The sequence below is a fragment of the Drosophila novamexicana genome, unplaced genomic scaffold (assembly GCF_003285875.2).
Source record: "Drosophila novamexicana strain 15010-1031.04,08,12 unplaced genomic scaffold, DnovRS2.1 tig00000877-arrow-arrow-pilon, whole genome shotgun sequence".
Classification (NCBI taxonomy): domain Eukaryota; kingdom Metazoa; phylum Arthropoda; class Insecta; order Diptera; family Drosophilidae; genus Drosophila; species Drosophila novamexicana.
In genome coordinates this window covers 1,939,259-1,959,133 of record NW_020824831.1, presented here as the reverse complement: position 1 = coordinate 1,959,133, position 19,875 = coordinate 1,939,259, and the positions used below count along the sequence as shown (strand labels likewise).

The 19,875-nt window shown below is 38.5% G+C and overlaps 1 protein-coding gene across 15 annotated transcripts in view; it reads left to right on the top strand.

The window, feature by feature from the left end:
* The window catches only part of LOC115764851, a 119,568-nt gene that overhangs the window by 35,778 nt on the left and 63,915 nt on the right, over positions 1-19,875 (top strand). For 9 of the 15 annotated variants that reach the window (XR_004018053.1, XR_004018052.1, XM_030708101.1 and 6 more), the window contains one exon: positions 7,349-7,407. Coding sequence is in view for 12 of the 15 variants with exons in the window: in XM_030708101.1 (XP_030563961.1) it covers positions 7,349-7,407 (59 nt within the window). In the remaining 3 variants the exon portion in view is untranslated. Of the gene's footprint in view, positions 1-1,192; positions 1,622-7,348; positions 7,408-7,475; positions 7,728-8,401; positions 8,480-8,970; positions 9,018-19,875 lie in introns of those variants that run through there. The other 6 variants (XR_004018054.1, XM_030708112.1, XM_030708111.1 and 3 more) reach the window with 6 other exon arrangements.

Sequence of the window (19,875 nt, the reverse complement as noted above, 5' to 3'; positions counted from 1 at the left end):
TTGAAAGCTTTTGAAGTTCACCGTGGATTAATCTTATTTTCTCTCTGCAGTCTCTTTCACTTATTTGCTATGATAAAATTAAACATTTTCACTAGACTCAATGTTGAAGAAAGCTAAGGAAAGGCAAACGAAAAATGGGAAACTTAAAATATATTTGACGTGACCCGCCAAAGACATAAATATATACATACAGATTGTGAAATGGGAATGCGTGTGTATCTGGGAAATGTCTAGAAGCGATTTACTTAAGTTTCCATTTCGGTTTCTGGCGTTCTGCCTATGTGTTTTTCTTCACTCGATGTATCTATACCCTGTACATTCTGAAAATGGGTGATATATTTAAGTTGTGCCATCATATGTAAGAGACAGAAGAGGGTATCTTCGTCTTCATAAAGAATACCAAATCAAGCTTCAGGTCCATTTTATTAGATAACAGAAACACAGACAAAGAAATTGTCATAGCTTGGATATCTTTATCCACCTTACTTAAAAGAATTAAGAGCTCAATTTTAAATGCATCCTTAAGAACTGAAGATTTAATAATGAGCGGACAATAAATTCAAAAGATTTTTAGTAATCTTTTACAGGTCACTTCCTAGTCGGGCTAGTCCCCGACTAGAGCGTTCTTGCTTGTGATACTGTTGCGTATGTTGTTTTTTCCTTTTCGGTTAAATTTTCGTTGAGTTTCCATTTCTCTTCTCTCATTGCTAGTGGAAACAACAAAAGCAAAACTATCATCACCATTCCATTATCCCATTATCATCATGGACATGCTCCTTTGTTGTTCTGTTGTTGTTGATATTGTGTTTGCTGTTTCTGTTGCCAATTTGTGCTGTTTCCATTTCATTCAGTCCTTAGCCATCCCCATCTGCGCCAATCCAATGCTTTAAGTATGAGACACGTACTCTCGGTTGAACAATATATGTATTTGTGTGTATTGGTATGTAGTTCTCGTGCTCTGCACCTAGGTGTTCATCTACTATATACTAGGGTATATATATTTTGTATTTTTGTACTTCAACTTCTCATTTATTCTCGACTCGTACTTGACTCGTTCGCATTTTCGTTTCGCATCATAATTTTGCGTGCAACGACGACAAAAAAACAAAGGGCAACAACGCCGAAAATCACGTTCCAAGAATTCCACTTGGGACAAGGAAAAAATAAATAATAATAATACTGAAAGTCACAGCAGATTCCTTACCAATGCCAATCACTCCAACTTCAGACGTGCCAGCGTAGACCCAACCACCCAGAACGCCCACGCAGTCGGTTCTAAGTTTGAGTCGGGCCCACATTTTCTAAATGTGCTGAAAGCAAAGCACGCACCATTTTGCAAGAGGCAGATAATGAAAGAGAAACCACTCAAGCAGCACCTCAAAGCCAACTACCTATGAAGGTCTGATCATTAAGCTATGCTCTGAGACATTAAAGGCGACCATGTTTATCTTGAACCAGCAACTAAAGCTAAACTAGAGCCTAGTCCAAAGAGGACTTAAAACTTAAATGCTTACTTTCAGTTTAATCCAGGAGAAGGCAAATTAATATAAACAATGCAAAAATCCGTTGATAAGCAAATGTTTATGAATATTAATGTGTAAATTATAAGATAAATTTAGCACCATCCAACGGTTTTCATGTTCACAAGTATTACTGAATTAACAGATATAATTATATTCACATTTCTATATAGCCTCATGTGAATTATAAGTTTTCCTCTTATTGGTTTTGCTAGTAATTAATGGTCCAATAATGTCTGAATCCGAGCGCGCAATTAATAATCGTTATGAATATTTCGATTAATTTGAGTCTGACGAAAAGAGATATGAATTTAAAAAGACATAAAAGTGCCATAACACCTATGACATAAATATTGAAACTTCAAGCGATAAATCAAAATCATTTTCCGCTGCAACTAATGTCCTGAAAGCCCATTTGATAGGTCTTAATTGTATTTTGTCTACTATTTGCATACGTTTTTTCGAAAGAAGGAACTTTTCACAATGCAGTTGAACTAATTAATTCCTCAACGTGCTGCATTTTAAAGTGACCGAAGCTCGCTGATGCAGAGAACGAATTTGCCTTAATAATGTTTTAAGTCATTCTCCAAGCCAAACTCTGAGCTGCTGCTTATCTGCGGTGCATAAAGCCAAGTGAGGCAGCAACATCGCTGCAGCACCCACTGCACAGCTGTCAGCCATGGATGCCATTGCTTCCGCCGTTGTCGTTGCCGTTGCCGTCGCTATTGCTGTTGCCTGGGATGCAGTTCAGTAGTGTCGTCTCACTCACTCCCTCGCTTATTTGTATACGTACTCACTACGGGCTACGAAATACCATAGCAGAGCTGCACTTGGATTTATTCTCGAGCCGGTAGCCGTCGTGACAGCACGCACACACATACACATGCACAAGGTGCCAGACGCGCTCTTTGCTCATCCAGATGAGTCCCAGTCTATTTGAAGATATCGCTGCAATATGGTTGGCATTTCGTTCAACCACACTTTAACCTTTGCACACACCCACACCCACACTCCCACATTTCTAAATACTTGTATAAAATGATGAAATGCGGCAGTGCGACAAATCGCACATGCGCACTGCCTTTCAAATAACACTGTGTCGCAAAATGAACTTTTTTGGAGCTAAGACTGTGCACAAACTTAATAGCTCCAGCTCTAAAAACTTGAATTTTTAGAAATATTTTTTTCTTATTTTTAATTTTCTTTTCAACTTTTTAGGGGAGTGGGAGAACTTGCTTAAATAAAACAATTCATATGTAAAAAAGGCAAACCCAAGTAGAAGAGGGAGATAGCCTAAACCCTACACCGGGTTACCTTGCAAGCATTTTAGCTTTGTTCTATACCCAAATAAAGTTTTCGAGATCAACGTATTGACACAGACAGAAAGGCGCACATATGGACAGTCTCCTGTTCAGGAATGTTTATACTTTCTGCGGGGAGAAAAGCTTTCTTTTGCCATATAAATACAAAAAATAAAAAAAATTGTCTTCGTCAATGAGAGCCTTCAGTGCAACACAACAGTCGGGGACAGTATTTAATCATTTTGCATGTAGCATAGTGTTAAAGTTGTATACTTTGAACTGAAGAGACTCAAAAAATAGTGCGAAATAAATCCTTGAGGTACAATCTAATTTAAATTGATAATTTAATGCTTTTAAATTTGTGATTATATGGTATAAATATCTAAATCTATTCTGTTATATGAACATATATATTTATATTCTTTGTTATCAACCATTATACTTTTTTCAAATACCAGATAGTAACCGATATCTAAGAATTTCCGGCAAATAAAAACGAAATCTTTATTATAAGTAGTTAGGAATGCATAGCTTATATATATATTTGCAATGCCGCTATCAAAGAATTGTACAATAAAGTTATTATTCAGAGACGCATCTAATCGACACTTTTTTTTAAATAGAATAGGTTCTTTTAAGGACTTAAGTTTCAGTCTTTAAGTAAAGTATATACGTATGCATGGCCCATTTGCTGGCAACGGGTGTGGCGATACGATTGCAATATTTATTATAATTCCATACACAAAACCCGTTTCCCCCGATTGGCCAGCTAATCGGCTTTGCCAAAGTTGCAATTTATGCATTTTACTGTTGCAGCGAACTGCGTCCAGCAGTGAGCCATTGCCGCTGGGGACTGCTACACCTCCTGCGATGCACCAGTGGAGCATTTTTACTTGAAATTAAAAAAAAAAATGATAAAATATGAAAAGAAGCATTTGTGGTTTTTTTGAGGAAGTATTGGACAGCTTTTACAGCGACATCTGCAGTTTTGGGTTCGTTGATCCGCCCTGCAGAGTTAAGAGTAGGGCTCTCCATAACATATATAATTTGAAGCTTCAATGCGGAACTTCTAGCTGGACCCAGGCCATTACTAAAAATGTAGTTGAGGAGCTCTTAGGCGATTGGTCTATAAAATCAATTTCGCAGACAGACGGCAGTCAATTGACATAACAAAGAGTGTCTCTGAAAACAAATGCAGCTGGCGATTGCAAATATTTGTGCTGCCCGGCAGCATGTGGTCCACGGGTGCATGGCCCATATATAGAGCCACAGGCAGCGACAGAAGTAGGCAGATCGCAGACCACCAAGCGGCCATTCTTTTAACCCCTTCGCTGAAAACCAATTGAGACGGAGAACAGAGAACGGAAAAAATTCAGCTAGAAAATTGCAGTTTTTATGGCTGTCATAAACGGAGGCTACGCGCGGTTCGTACTTTCACTTTTCAGTCATGAAAACAAAAGCAACAACGGCGACGTCGTGGTTCCTGGAACATTAGAGACGCTTCATTTTTTGACGAAAATTTCTTGGTTTTCTGCATTTAGTAATTGTATTTGGAGCGGCACAAGAGTACAGGCATACGGAGTCGGAACCCTTTCGCAGCTGCTGTGCGCCGCTAGAGCCTGGCAGGGAAGTTCTACTTCCACAGCGGGTGTCGTCGAGTGTACATCAGGTAGATCTGCACGGAAAGTATACGTTTCGTGTTTGTACGGTAAATGTATAACAGACATGTATTTTCCTATTACTCAAAAGTCTCTGATGTATTTAGTTTTTTGAATTTGTTGAAATTCACAACTTCACTTGAATATTGTCGTAATGCCCAAGAAATTCTGCCATGAGTCAATTGACCACACAAGGAACAGAAGCTTCATATTTATTTTAATTTGAAACGATTTGATCATGACTATATTTATTTTGGAATTCAGATTGGGCATACCAATGTAATTGAAGCTCTCATTTTAAAGAAACCTATAGATGGGTTTTGAAACCCATTGGTTCTTCATTCATCGAATATCCAATTAGGTCAGCAGTCTTGGCACCCATTTCGATAGCATCGGTCATAAATATGTCTGAACAAGAGTAATTTCAAGAAATCAACGCCAAGAGAGGGCAACGTGGTCAATCTTTTCTTTGGCTGCTAATCTTCTGGAAATGGAAAATACTAATGAGAAAAAGTTTGGCGGTCTTGGACTATGGCGTTTGAAGAAGTTTTATGGTATTTCCATATCGCCAGCTACACATTCAAACGTAAACGGACTTAGTCAATTCCCGGCCCGATGTGATAATTGGTTGTCAGGCTCGAGCTGCCTCATTATGAAAATGTAACCAATTTGGAAGCCAGACACAGACGCGAAAAAACAAAGTGCTAAATCTAAGACAGGAGCAGGAGGTCCGAGCGAAATTAGACGGCAGACAGCCGACTCTGTCATATACAGCTGCTAGAGTAATACGGGATAAGTGTTCCTTGCATGCGACCATGTTCCTGGCACAGTCTGGGGAATACTTAACTAGAATTTATGCACACGAGCATATTCCATTGGGGAATATGGTAAGGCCGGTGAGTTAAAGTTGGGCACTATATTTGACTAATAAACTATAACCGAGCAGCAGCAAGAGAAACAACACAGCTAAAAAGTTTGCCAAAAAGCAGCCGGAAAAATGATACACACTCGTATGAAAAAATATGATGACGTCGTTGAATAGAAATGGAGCGGGATGAATATAGATGGATGCTTTGGAAGCCCTGTGCTGGTCAATTGCTCGTTCTTGTTTGTTATGCGCTACGCCCGGGTGGTTAGGTGGATGGGTGGTTGGGTGGTTGGGTGGTCGGGAGTCTGATGAACAAACAAATAGACAAACAAGCGACCATTCGACGGCGACGACGATGGCTACTGTGAGCTCACACTGCTTTCGAGGAGAATAATCGGAACGGGTGGGGTTGAAGGCATCTCCAGGCCAAAGGGCCACCATATGACCTATAAAAGTAACGCAAGCATGCTAAGAGTGTGGGGATGGGGTGTGACAAGTGTGGCCATCGCAACGCGTCGCGACGTCGTAATCAAATAAGCGGCGAGTAATGGAGCGCACGGCAGCACAGGGACACAAGTGTGCGGCACAGAACTGGACCCAATGGGATATGAATGCATCAGCGACGCACTCAACTACATTTTGCCCACATCAATATAAAAACATTTTTTTGTATCGCTCCTGCCCGATCCCAGCCAGGAAACCAACTATAAACTTATTGTATTCCATTTTTTCCGCAAACAAGACAGCGGACATATTCGCCACATCTCGCCCTAAAGAGGAGCGCGCAAGGACTATGGAAAAATGAAATAAAATGATAAGCGTGAAATAATAATGAGGAGCGTGTTCCGGCATAAATCTGCCCACGTCTTTCAAATTTATTTAAATTCAATGGCGCTCTTGCAACGAAAGGGTTACCCTTGCAATGGGTGTTTTAATTTTGTTTCGAAACATGTCCCATTCGTATATGTCAAAACCCAAAATGTATATATGTATATTTGCTACCACATCGACAGCTCACTCGATATAGATATTCCCGTCTATCTATCTGCGCAAACTGATCTGCCAGTTTAAAACCGTAAGAATACGTCAGAAAACTTTGCACACAGTACAAAGGTTAGTTTCGTTAGCAAGGGTCAGTAGAAAATTAAGGGGCTAGCTATACAAATTTTTAAATAGCCCAGCCTTCAAGCAAAAAAAAAAACATTTTCAAAGTAATTATTTAACACATAGAAATACAATAAATGCTTTTTGACGTACCTTTTTTACGGGCCTTATCGTGCCTTTATTTATCGAATTTTGAAGTCAGGAAAATGATTGGTCTATTGTATCATATATAGTTTCAACAAAAAGGAAAGTTTTCCTCACATCTGCCGTATGTCTGGAAGGGTATTTAAATTTCGCCACCTTTCTTCTGTTCTTCCTTTCTTTAAAGGCGTTTTGTATGATGATGCCCATGTGTGAGGTAATGGGGCGAGAGATCCACTCTCGTAAATTTGTGTTAAGTGATGTGTGATAAAAGCATTCACAGACAACTGAATTTTAAGATGAAGCTTTCCTAATGATCGCAATTACATATATTTGTATATCTTGATTAAATTAAATTTAATTATTTAAAATGTATAATCGGCAAAATTCCAAGGGGATAACTATGTTAATACAAGGCTGTTTTACCTGGCTTTCCTGAACTAATTGTTTCTCTCGTTTTAACTTTTCCATCAGCTCGAAAATTTTCCCGTTCTACCATGACAGACATATCCGAACTGTTTTAGACTCATTTTAAAAATATATATATCTATAAATAATTTCGACGAGTTATAATCTTGGATAAGTTAGATCACATTTAAAACATATTAATTTAATTAAATTATAATTGTATTAAGCATTTGCTCCAGAAAAAAGACATTACCAGCAATTTAATTTTATTTAATAAAAAAAATATAAAAATGCTATAAGCTTAAATAGGTTATTTAATTAATTGCCTTGTTCTCCATTTCATTTTAGGTGGATTTTTTTTACAGGACCCCCTGAAGAGACGAGACTTTGGACGACAGCTGTTACGGGTAAGTCTATCCCACATGCCAATATATATATAAATGAACGAAATAAAAGTAACAATATATGGCATCAGGCGAACTATCAATTTAAAGTGTGGCGCAGGTGCATCTAGAAGATACAACACAGACTTCAGCCCTTAAGCCGCACAACTTTCTTATTATGTTTCCGTTTTTATTTGCCAACATGATTTTTGCTAAATTACAATCCCGAGGCAATAGCAATGCGTGTGGCATATGAAATAGTTGGGCACGAGTTTTTGTACCTTTTGCCATTTATTTTTCACATTCGCCTAGCCAAATGCCGACTCAATATGAAAAAGGCAAAAGTTGATCAAATAAATGGCGAAATTTCCATATCCTGACGATAAGCTCTGGAACGTGTTTTCATATGTAGCTGCGCTCAAAGATTTCCATCAATCGAGCATAGCCATCCACAGACTAAGCAGCCCACCAGCCCACCAGCCCACCAGTGAGCAGCCAAGTATCAACTTGTGCGAATCTGCAGCTCAGGGTGGTTGCTCTGTGTGTGGTGCATGGCTAGTCCTGCCGATTCCATTAGGGCGGAGGCCAGGATGGGGATAACGATGGCGGCAGGTACAACCCTCATCGTTTAACTAACTAAATGGGTTGGCTGACGAACGTGACTCGCAAAGCCTTTGGTTCGAAAGCGTCGGCCCATACTTTCATCCCAAACTCCAGGTACAAGTTTAGCAATGCGAGGAGAACAATGGATGCTGCTCGGCACAAAGCCAATAAAATGAAAACTTGCTTTTTTTTAACCTTATTTTTATAACATTAATCGGAACAAGGTATAATTATGGGAAACATTTAAATTCTACAAAAAGGAAATCATTAATTTGTGTTTAGAACTTATATTTAAACTGGGCAACAACTGTATTTGACTAAGTTTCTGTCATTTAATATAAATCGTATATTTTTTATCAATTTTTTTAGTTGTCCGTTCATTTTGTGCCATTGTTCTTTTTCATTCAATTAAAAGCTGTCGCCAAAGCCAGTCACGACTTCGAGCTGGGCAACTAATGAGGAATACATGTAACTACATGTGGTTACGAAATATCAACGTATGGCTCGCCCCAGTTTATCGTATTGCCAATGTCATTGTCACACTGCTTCAGCTCGACCTACAGCTACGGCTGCGGTTTTGTTTTCTGAATCAATGCTGGGATACAACCCTAGAAATTTAATAAACACGCAAGTGCACGGAAGTAAATTATCCCGTCAGTCAATTATGTAAGCTGCTTCCCCTCCGTCCACTCAAATTAACACGAGCAATGTCAGCTTTTACTCTGGCCGTGGCCCCGTCTGCCTATACCCCTGCCGCACATCTGTCTGAGGTAGATGGTTGTCGTCTTTAGAAGCCACATAAATAAATACCTCGTTTATTTGCTTGCTTGGGCTTGCGTGCGGTCTGAACTCCCGAGTTCTTTCCGGTTGTTGTTTCCTTAAGCTTTATCCACACCCGCTTCAATTGGTTGCTTTATTTGTGGTCGCAATTCGCCAGTGTTTTTGCTTTTAATTAAACGCTTTTCCGTTCTTCCCTCTTCGCAGATAATGCTCAAATTAAATATGCCACACTTTGACTCATAAGAAAACTTCTATAGGCCTGTTGTAACTATTAATTAATTCGATCCAAATAAAGTGTGTACTTGGAATGCAAGTTATTTTACACTCAAGTTTGCCATCCTTTATCTCTTAACCAAACATTTAATTAAGAGATAAGCAAAACATTAAGGATAAACAAATTCAAAATATCTTTGAATCTCCAGTTCAAAAAGCGCAGACGTGTAAAATAATTGCCCTGAAGACGGTTTGCCGATGTGCAACCGAAATATATTGGAAGCAAAATACATTAAAATAGTTTTTATTGTTTTATTTAAACCAGCCCGGACCTGAAGCCTGCCAACTTTTTAATTGTTTGATACATATATTGACACTGAATACTTCTAGTTAGGTGTCAGTTAACCCGTAAAACTTTTTACGCGCGTTTTATCTATATTTGAAGTCAATTTCGACTTTTATATTATATATTTTTTGTATTTGCTGTCATAGCCGTCAATTATATTTAAAAAGAGTTTGGTTAATAGTTAAGCAGCCATGTTCCCGATGTGGGTTGATACTTCATAGAGTGTGTCTATACTTATATACGAATTCCGGAATAAAGAAAAAGAGCTTAAGATTCATTGTAGGCGTATTGACTACAGCTTTGACGATATGCGTTGAGAATTGTCAAGCTCGTTTAGTGCAGATACTTGCAAAAACAGAAAAATTGTTGATTATGATCAAGAATATATATATTTTTATGGGATTCGAGATCTTCTTCTATGAGAGATCTACTTCTTCTTCGAGTTTTAAAAATGGATGTATCTAATGGCTGTATTATTACCTATTGCTTCAATCACAGCTGTCCGTATAAATATGTATATGTTTGAATAGAACTTGAGGCTTTTTCTTTAAATAAAATCGATTTGTTCTTTTGTTGTTTGTTTCAGTTGAAAAGTTATCATCCCCTTTTATTCGGCGTATTCGATATGCATTCAAATATTTTAACAATCAGATTGTCTTCGCGGACAAGCTTTCCACGGTTGCACCACCTAAAAACTATATACAGTTCCTCTTTTAAGTCTGATTAATCTTAAATTAGATTAAAATCAAACCTAAGCTAGTTTTAATTTTCATTTGAGATTAGTTATTAAATACATTTGATTAATTTGTACTGCTTCGCAATCCGCAACTCTATTTTTAGAGAACTTCTGCAATTTCAGTTCAAAGCCATCTAAAATCGATTTTTGTTTATAATTTCCTAATCATTTTTGTTTAAACGAGTCATAGAGACCAAAGCGCACGGAATGCGTCTGAAATTTGGTTAAACAATGTCGAAATTGTATAAATACATTCGTACATGTGTACATACATATGTACACATATCAATGTATCTTCGGCAACAAGCGAAATGAACCGGTAGCAAGTAATGGAATGAGAAGCAAGTTTCTGGCTTGCCATGTCGATGATCTTTTAAATAAATAACGAAATTACGTCTGCAGTGGATGGCTGCCAATGTGTACACCATCTGAATTCGACTAATAATTCGAAAATACTCTATAAAGATACAGTGTTATTATGCACTGTTGTCTTTCAGATTTGTATTTTAGATATATTAATGCATACTTATGACAATAGTTAATTTTAAAGTTTAGACTTTTGTATGTAAATATGCATACCTGTGTAACGACCAAAGCTGGTAAATAAAACTTTGGTCGGTTGCGGTACCAAAAAGTATGCGTTTCATTCTTGTTTTTTTTTTCGGAGCTCATTTGAAATTTTAATCAGCATTTCGAGCTGCCAATTGCAAAGCGGAATTAAATTAATTTCAGTAATTTTGCAGCGAAATTAGCATCAGCCAGGCGTACCGCCTCAGGAGGGCTCTTGGGCTCCTTAATTACATTAGAGATGCGCAATTAGAGGGCCGCCTTGTGCAAAGGGTTGCTCCTTAGCTCCTGTGCCCAATGAACCAAAGTCTATTAAGCAGCAGAAGGTATTACCAATTGGCCCTTTCTTCTATCTTTAACGACAAGAGGTCGAGCTGTGGATTTTTGGAAGAGCAATCGTAAAAATGAATTATTACTTGTCAGTGCAAGAGGCCAGACGAGCCAAGTATTTCCAGCTGTTCAATGATTAAACTTGACACAGTTGTGTATTCGTGCTGCTGCGAATTTGAAGTAACTTTCATTTATTTTAATCAACATTTTGAGGTGTGCCCAAATTTCATACAATAACTGCAGCAGAAACATCGGATAAAACTGTGAATATCTGCAAAACTTGCAATCACCACGAACCAAGCAGCTGACCTTTATGGCTTAACAGCTAGGCCCCAAAATTAAATACCTATTTCGAATTGAAGCATTAACAACCACTGTACTTCTGTTGAGGCTTATCCATGCACACATACATATTGCTTACACGCCACTCAAGTCGCACACACTGTGCATCCTTTTCGCTCGCTCCGTTGGTTGGAGGGAGAGCACAACTCTCGCGAGGCAAAGCGGCGGCCATTGATATAGGCGGCCAGCCGAGCTGCCTTAACCTCCCTGCGGATGCACAAACCAAGCCAACCCCAACCCAAGACGACGCCTCATATTAATGCAGAGTAAAATCTTGGCCGAAAGAATGGGTAGACAGACGGGCATTTGACGAGGGGCTGAGGATAAAAAAAATCTGTTCTTTTTTCTTGTTATTGTACCATATTCCTCTGCTGATGTTGTGGAATTTAATTTATATTCTAGGCCGAAAATACTGCGGCCGCATAAGAATAAAATAAAACGTTGCTTGTATATGTGTCTATGTGTGCGCGTCTGTGTGGGTGTGCCTAGGGCACATTTTCACGAAACACAAAAAAACATTATGGGTGTGTGTCGGCACATTTATATACATTTTTTAATGCACTTACAAAAGATACAAAAAATGTTGAATTTTGTTTTAAGGTCGGCAAAAACATAAATTGAAACTATTTTTTATTTTACTCCGACTTACACAATTACTCGGTACGTACATAGATTGCTTGTCAACAAAGCGAATAAAATTCTGCGCAATTCATGGATTAATGCTCTCGCTCTAACAAATTAACCCTTAAGATAAAAACAAACTTCAGAGCTGACCGTTAAATTTGCATGCTCTTCGTGTTAAGGGTCCAATTATGTTGCAACAAAAACTACTTGGCTAACTACGAAGCGACATTACAATGAAGGCGATTGTGCATTGTGAGTTATGAGTGATGATTGGTGAGCAGAAGTCGTGCAATGAACCCGCCTTTGTATACCAACTATGAGTGAAATTTAAGATGAGCTGCATCCAATTGGCATAGGAATTGCCATTTGTGGAATAAGCTAACTTTGCGTTGTTTATGGACAAAACTTCGTGGCTCGTCAGGGCAGCGCAATATTTTTAAAAAATTTATATAATGAACATAGTTGGGGGAGCAAACTAGAAGTACCCACTATCAACCCTCAGCCCGAAGCGCTGTTCGCCTGGTGCTCGTCCTGACGTAACTGAAAATTGTGTGGCTTGGAGAGAGGCAAGAACTTTAGGGAGCAATCGTAGGTTTTATCATAGGGGATTTATGTCATATGATGGCAGATTGCCAAGCTGCAGCTACAACATACAGACGGGACAGATGTAGACGAAGCCTTGGCTGCCAACATATTTGTCGGTGTATGCTGCTGTTTTTCATTTGTTTTATTTTCTCTCATTTTCTTGTATGTTTTTTACATTTCGTTCTCGAGTATACCGGATAGAAAAAGTTGAGCTAGTCATGAGCACGATTGCACAGTGGATGAAGTTTGGTAAAATAATTTTGAGCTTGGAATGTAAAATAAATGAGTACTCCACATATAAGCTAATTCAGAGTTAGCTATCCAAAGCAAGGAGCAGCACAAACGAAGAGTGCAGGTGGTACAATTGCCATGAATGTATTGACGTATTTATTTAATGTGAAGTGGAGTTTCTTTTGCACTTAAATTCTATAAGCTCAAAATTATCAATATCAAGTTGTTGAAATATGATGGCCGCTGTGTCAATCAAACTAGACATATTTCCAATCTAATTGGATAAAGCATGAAGTAATCTATATCTTTATAAGTTAAAGATTTATCTGACTGACTGACAAGCTTTTAGAAAATTCGAACTTCAAGTAGGGGAAAACAATGAAGCCATATAAAAGCGCTTTGATCTTAGGGCCTGTGGTGCTTTGGTGCCTGAGCAGCAATTGTCAATTTTTATCATTGCAAAGCAAAAAGCGATAAATAAAACAAAACAATATAATAATTTTAACTTTTCTTTTGTTTTGCCAACAATGCTGACTTGTTTATTCGTTAGAAAACACAAAATATATTTCGATTTGTAGTTTAAATGAACAAATATTCATTTCTTATTGTACATTTGAGGCAAGAATGTTCTTCTGATAAAAATAATAGTGAAAGAGTCGCTAGACTTCCACATATCTATACCTTGAAAACTGTATATTACAGCTGAGCCCAAATTGTTAGAGCTAGCAAGTAGAAAATATTTTATTAGGTTAGGTATTAGGATTGTAAAAGGCTATCTTTTTTTAAATAAATCTACTTCGACCCTCCTGGGTGAACGATGGGTGATACCAGATATCGTGTTCGCTATGTGCAAATTGAGGTGTACAGCTATAAGGAAAGATTTGAAATTTTTACGAACAGGAAATGGGTGATATTTTTTTTTTTAACTTATGCTTAGTTCAATTTTACTATTATTATGTAAACAACTTCAATTAAACATTTATGAGTTTGACATTAAAAGATATTTACTTGAGCCAGGCAAGGCTGGGTCACCCCAGTTTTATGTTTAGCTTGGATTGTATCTTATATATTTAAAAAAATGATACTAAAATTATTTTGCCGCATTTGTCCCATAGTATTGGGCACCGAGTAGCCAATTTGCTGTGGTCCATCAATATACTGCATGCACACATCTACATCCACATCGTCATCCAGCTGGCTAACAATCTAAATGGCCAACCAGCCAGAGCCAACCAACTGAGCTATCGAGGGCGCCTGTTGTCGGTTGGTTTGCAGATTTGCTGCAGTCGTCTGGTGTTCTTTGAGTGCCGACCCGAGGCGCAGACGGCGAGAATGGGGCTAAGAGCGAGGAGCTTAAGTGGCTCCACGTACTTCGGAGTTCGACAGTCGCTGGCTGATGCTGAAAAAAATATGTGCATAAATTTAAAGAATCTCAATTTACTTGGTTCGTGTTCATTGGTGCGCTGATGCTTTGGCTTTGGCTCCACATACGCCTCCGACTGCGACTCCTGCTCCGTCCTGTGATTTGTGAGCTCAATTATTGGACTTTTTCTTGTCTTGCTGTTGCTGTTACTGTTGCCACTACAGTTGTCCTTCCCCTCGTTGCAGCGACTGTCGCTGTCGCCTCTCTACCAAGTTCTGTTTCTAGCGTCAAGCTTTGTTCCATCACCGGCGCGGTTGTTTTTTGTGGTTGTCACTTTGTTATTTATTCAGCGCCATGGCCCGCCCATTGACCGGGCTGTCAGTCGAGAGCATGACTGAGGCTGTGGCTGCGGCAATAGCTGTGCCTGGGTCTCGAGCTATTAATGAGTTCGTTCGCGTTCTCATTCGCGTACGGCCCCATCTCCGACTTCAAGTTGGCGGTCTTCCCATTCGGATGCTAATGAATGCTTGGCATCAATAAATTTAGTTTGCCCGGCTTTGCTTTTATCACGCTACTTGCATAATTCACTCGCTGCAGGGCGGGAGGCTGTTGGGCCTCTGTCGACGACTGGGCACACTGATATTCTTGCGGGGCTATAGAGGTCAATGGAAATTTATGGGTGACATTGTTAACACAACGGATTACAAATTGTTTCTGTTGCCTCAGGTCTGCGGAATGCTTTCCACAAGGACACGAACTGTAAGCCCCTAATTGGTGTCCACAAATATTTCGCCCCCTTTGAGTTTGACACTTATTGATGATATATCTAACGATGGGTTGTTTTCCGTATATGGTTATACATTATGCATATCTTGATGCTTACTATGCTTGATGCTTTATATATAAATATATATATACAGATCGTCCTGAATGGGAAATTTATCCCATAAGCTCAAAGATAATAAGAATATTTGTGAACATTCATTTGAAACCCTTTTCCCAAAACTTTTTGAAAATGGGTTAAGTGATTTTTTAGATTTTCAAGTTTCAAACAGTCAGCTTCAACTTATTTTTACTAAGTTAAAACTAAATAAATATGAGGTTCGCCGATTTTAGAAATTTCCCTTGTAATTGTGGTAAATAGGCGGTTGCATAAAACTGAACGGAACGAAAGACTATTTTTCAGTTTAATGTTTCATGGGATTAGAGTGGATTCCAAATTTTGGTTCTGAATTCGATGGACCTAAAATTTATTTTCCAATATCCATATAATGTTTCCACTGGCGGAAAATGGGTCGAAAATTGAACTCTCAATCCGCGGCTTAAGCAATATAGTTGCCAAAAAGTTGTGTGCTTAATTCCATTCTTAGATTGATACATTTTTGAAGAGAAAACATTAATACAAGAACTTAATAATCAATAACATATGTCATGAGACTCACAGTAGTTCATACAGTCCAAATAAGGACCTCGTGATCCTAACGATTGACGATTTTAATCCTAATCATTACAAGCTTCAACATATCGCTATATTAGGAAAGATATCGGAAGCGGCACATTTTTAGAAGCATTCTTACGTTTAAGAAAGGCAATTACTTAAAATAAATATTTATATATATTTAGAAAAGTTACCTATGTATGCTGATATCAAATCATAGTACATAATATCAACTTTGTTGATTAGATGACTTACTCGTTATTAACAGTAATTTAATATTAAATGACTTCAATATTTGTAGAGAGCAAAAATTTTGGGATGGGAGATATTTTATTCCTTATCTGGCATGTCCGTTTATCTGTCTGTCCGTATAAATTTGTCGATCTCAAGAAGGTTAGAGCTAAGAACTTAAAAATTGCTATTTATGTCATCCTAATGCACGCGTAGATCAAGTTTCTACGAAATCGATAGGTATCGATTTGCATTTAAGCTTTTTGGAGTAACTCTCTGGGCTTATAAAAGCTAGAGATGCCAAATTTGCCAACCTTTTTTGCATTCAAGTTATATTATATATATATATTTTTTTTGTATTAGTGGTAGCAGTAGCGCTTACGAATAGCCGAGTGCATTGATCATCCCGGCTTGTAAGTCTGTTGTCATTTATGATAATTATTTTGCTCGATGTCAGTGGCGCACAACTAGAAGATTCTTAGTTGTCTGAAACAAATATATACATATATTGTCACAGATAACCGAAAGAAGGCCCATTCCCTTTGCATTACTTTATCTTACATATTTAAGTATGAAATGAAACCTAGCGGCGAAAATTTGAAACTTCACTACGAGCTGTGAGTACCGGCATCCTTCTACCGCAATGGCAGCTCTGCCTGTGCCTCCAGAGTCTCATGAATTGTAGATAAAAATAGTCTATGAACTGCTGCATATATCGCCGCTAGATGTCGCTGGTGCGTCGTCGCTGACAGGGCAAGCTGCTACTCAAGTTTATCTGGCTGTCGGCCATGTTGAATTTATCTGGCCGACGAATGTATCTGGCAGATACGCAGCGCTGTGCGTCCCTTTCCCGCACATGCGCTCGACTCGTTTCAGCTTCAGGCGTGGCAAAAACTCACCCGGTCAGCCAGTCTCCGCTGTCGCCGCGACGTCGGCAGCGGCGGCGCCGTCCACACACATACCAATGCATACACAAATACAGACACACTCCGAAGCAGAACCAGCTCTCTTCGCCACAGTGGCCATTCCCTTCCCTTTGTTGCTCCCGTGGCCATTGACCAAAGCGCGTGACTTCCATTATTTGTGTCTCTGTTACCATGGAAACTGTGCGCCATAGCCCTGGATCGGGCCCGGACAGGCACCAGTTCCAATGCTCAATTTTCAATTGAAGCGAGTCTTGATTGTAGGATTGTAGCAAACTCTTTTGAACCTACACAAACATCGATTTTATTCCTGATTTCTATATTATATTTAGTAGAATATTAAAAATATTGATATTTATTTATTTTAATTTAACTACTTATCATATTTAATATTTTGGCATCGGTGAGAAGCTATTTATTCCCCATTTCTCGTATCTTCGTATTTGTCTTACCCAAACAATTTGCCGCCGGCACTTTGACATGCTCGGAATTCATTATTTAAGACGTTTTCCAATTTCTTTTAAATACGTTCAGCGCCTTTAAATTTCCATCATACCTAATTCTCGGACTTCATCAAAAAGCTTTTAAGTGAATGGACAATTAGTGACCGAATGCTAATTCCGACTTGCGGTTCTTTGGGTCTTTAGCCTCAAAGTGCGAACCAATTAATTGTGTTGAAGCGAAACGATTTCATTGAACTTGGATGTTTGCCTAATTGAGGCGACAATTGTTTCAATTCATGAATAAATTGCCTTGACCTGGCCATGCTTTTATTTCTTGCATTGGCCTACAAGAGGCTTCATAATTTACTATAACTAACTTTCTACAGTTTTAAGCATCTAAATTTGCAGTGCATAATGTACTTTTATATAATTTAATATTTAATTTAATTTAATTTAATTTGTCAAATTTAATAATCATGTTGAGTTCTCGGCTTATGAATATAGACCAAGAGAAATGTATTGGACAACTTCATAAACATTTACCCTTTCCTGCGCAAATCCTCTCAGCCCAGATGGCAACATTAATTTTCAAGATATAAGAACCATCTATTGTCAAACCATTTAAGATAAAACAAAACTCGGATTTGCATAAATCGAATGCAGAAAATATTTAAATTCTGGCATTGCATAAAACTCGCTTCTTTATATGCATGACTATTTCCCATTTCTCAGCGATGGACGGATACAAACAAAAGCAAAAACAGAAGAGCGACAGAAGCTTTAGCTCGCAAAATAGTTAGTATAAAAATGAGTACTATCCGAACGAACCGCTGGTCATTTATGCAAATGCTGCGACTGCAAGTCCTGTGGGCCAAGATTAATATTTTAGTCACGTTAATTCATTTCACGTTTAATTCAGAAATAAAGTTCTTAACTTATTTTGTGCTCATGATGCACGCAAATATATGGGAAGGCCGGCGACATCCGACGGAGCCAGCAACTGGCTCAGGTATGTCGCATACAGGTGAGTCCATTAGGCGTTCGATTTATACTGATACCCTCGACAGCCCAACGAAATGCAGGCTTGTTTATGAACGCTCTATGGCGGTCTCGGTTGCCCCAATGGAGTTGGCCTACGGGAATGGCCTATCCCCAGCCATGACAACTAGCTCCGGCACAGCGTTTACTAGGTGGACAAACTGTGCCTGAGATTTACGGCTTGATGAATTAAAGTTTTGCTCTCGTCGGTTGCCTGCTGCGGAGCAATACGAAACTTCAGCGGCGCAATTAAGCAATTAAGCGAGTGACGGCAACGAGATTTGGCTAAAGTTCTGTCTGGCGAATTTGGCGCAATGTGTTCCAAACATGAGGCACGAAAATAATTACAAAAAGGTGGTGAATTTCATTAGACGTCCAGCCAAAGAAATTGACGGGATGTGACTGACAACGAGAAAAATCTGTTGAGGCTATAAAAACTTTGCCAAAATATTTGCTAACACTTTTGGTGCCCAAATTAAAAAACAAGAAAGAATGGCAATCTTTGCCACGCCGATGATTGAATACCCTTCCAGACACCTAGCATACAAGGATTTTTTACATAACTTTACTTTTAACCAACTGATCCTATAAAACTACACGAAAAACTCGCTCGATATTATTAAGATGCTGACGATACATTAGAGGCAAATGAAGTTTATTTATGTAAAGTTGGGTGAAGTTATTATTATGATCATATGAAAACCTTTTTTTCGATCGATTGCAAACAAGATCATGTATACATAGCATCTATTGATATATGATGCAATCAATGCAATCTCTCCGACTGCGATGTATGTACACCTTACAGAGGTAAGAAAATTACGTACATTTTTATGAAGATAGCTTTAAAGCTCTTAGCTAAGAGGCTTGTTTGCGTAGAAACAGACAGACGGAAAATGGACATAGCTATTGGAGTCAGCTGTTGATATTAATCAATAGCATATAATATACTTGATCAGAAATTTCTCCGTCTATGTGTAACGAATTTCGTAACAAAATACCCTATACAAAGATATCAAAAGTCAGGCAAGAGAAGAGACTAGCTTCAAACCAGCTCAAGGTCTACCAGTTAGTGAGTGACTGGTTGCGTCCTATAGACATGTCTCGTTTTACCGTTTCCATGCCATTACCCGGTTCAGGCGTAAGCCCAAATAACATTTTGGTCTCAGTCGCCGCGAAAATCATCAAAATATGAAAGCAGGAAAACAACGCCAAAGCTAACTAGATTCGTTTTTATTATTTATGTTAGCTTGGTGCTTGTTTTGTTTGTTTCCATATCGTGTGTACATCTAGGTGTGTTTCCCCGAGCTAGTGTGCCATGGGCCGTCTGCTGTGCTTTGAATACTGGGTGCTCTGTACTGGAGCCCCAAGCAGCGATTGTAGCACCTCCCATGCCCAAAACAAGTCAACAATGAGGGATTTTTTATTCTTATAGTTAGCCACGTATCCATAGTTGTGAAACAGCTAGTTTCTCTATGCACGAAAATGTTAAAGGGTCTCCTAGAAGATATCTTACACAACTGCAGTAACGTACTTCTCGGAATTATTTGCGAAAATATTTAATTATTTCGCAACTCGTTGGCTGGTACTACAGATTATAGAATCATTGAAAATCTCTTCTGAGAATTATTGGAATAAATACCACCTCATTCAGGTTAATACATAATACATTTTTTATGAATTATAGCTATATATATGG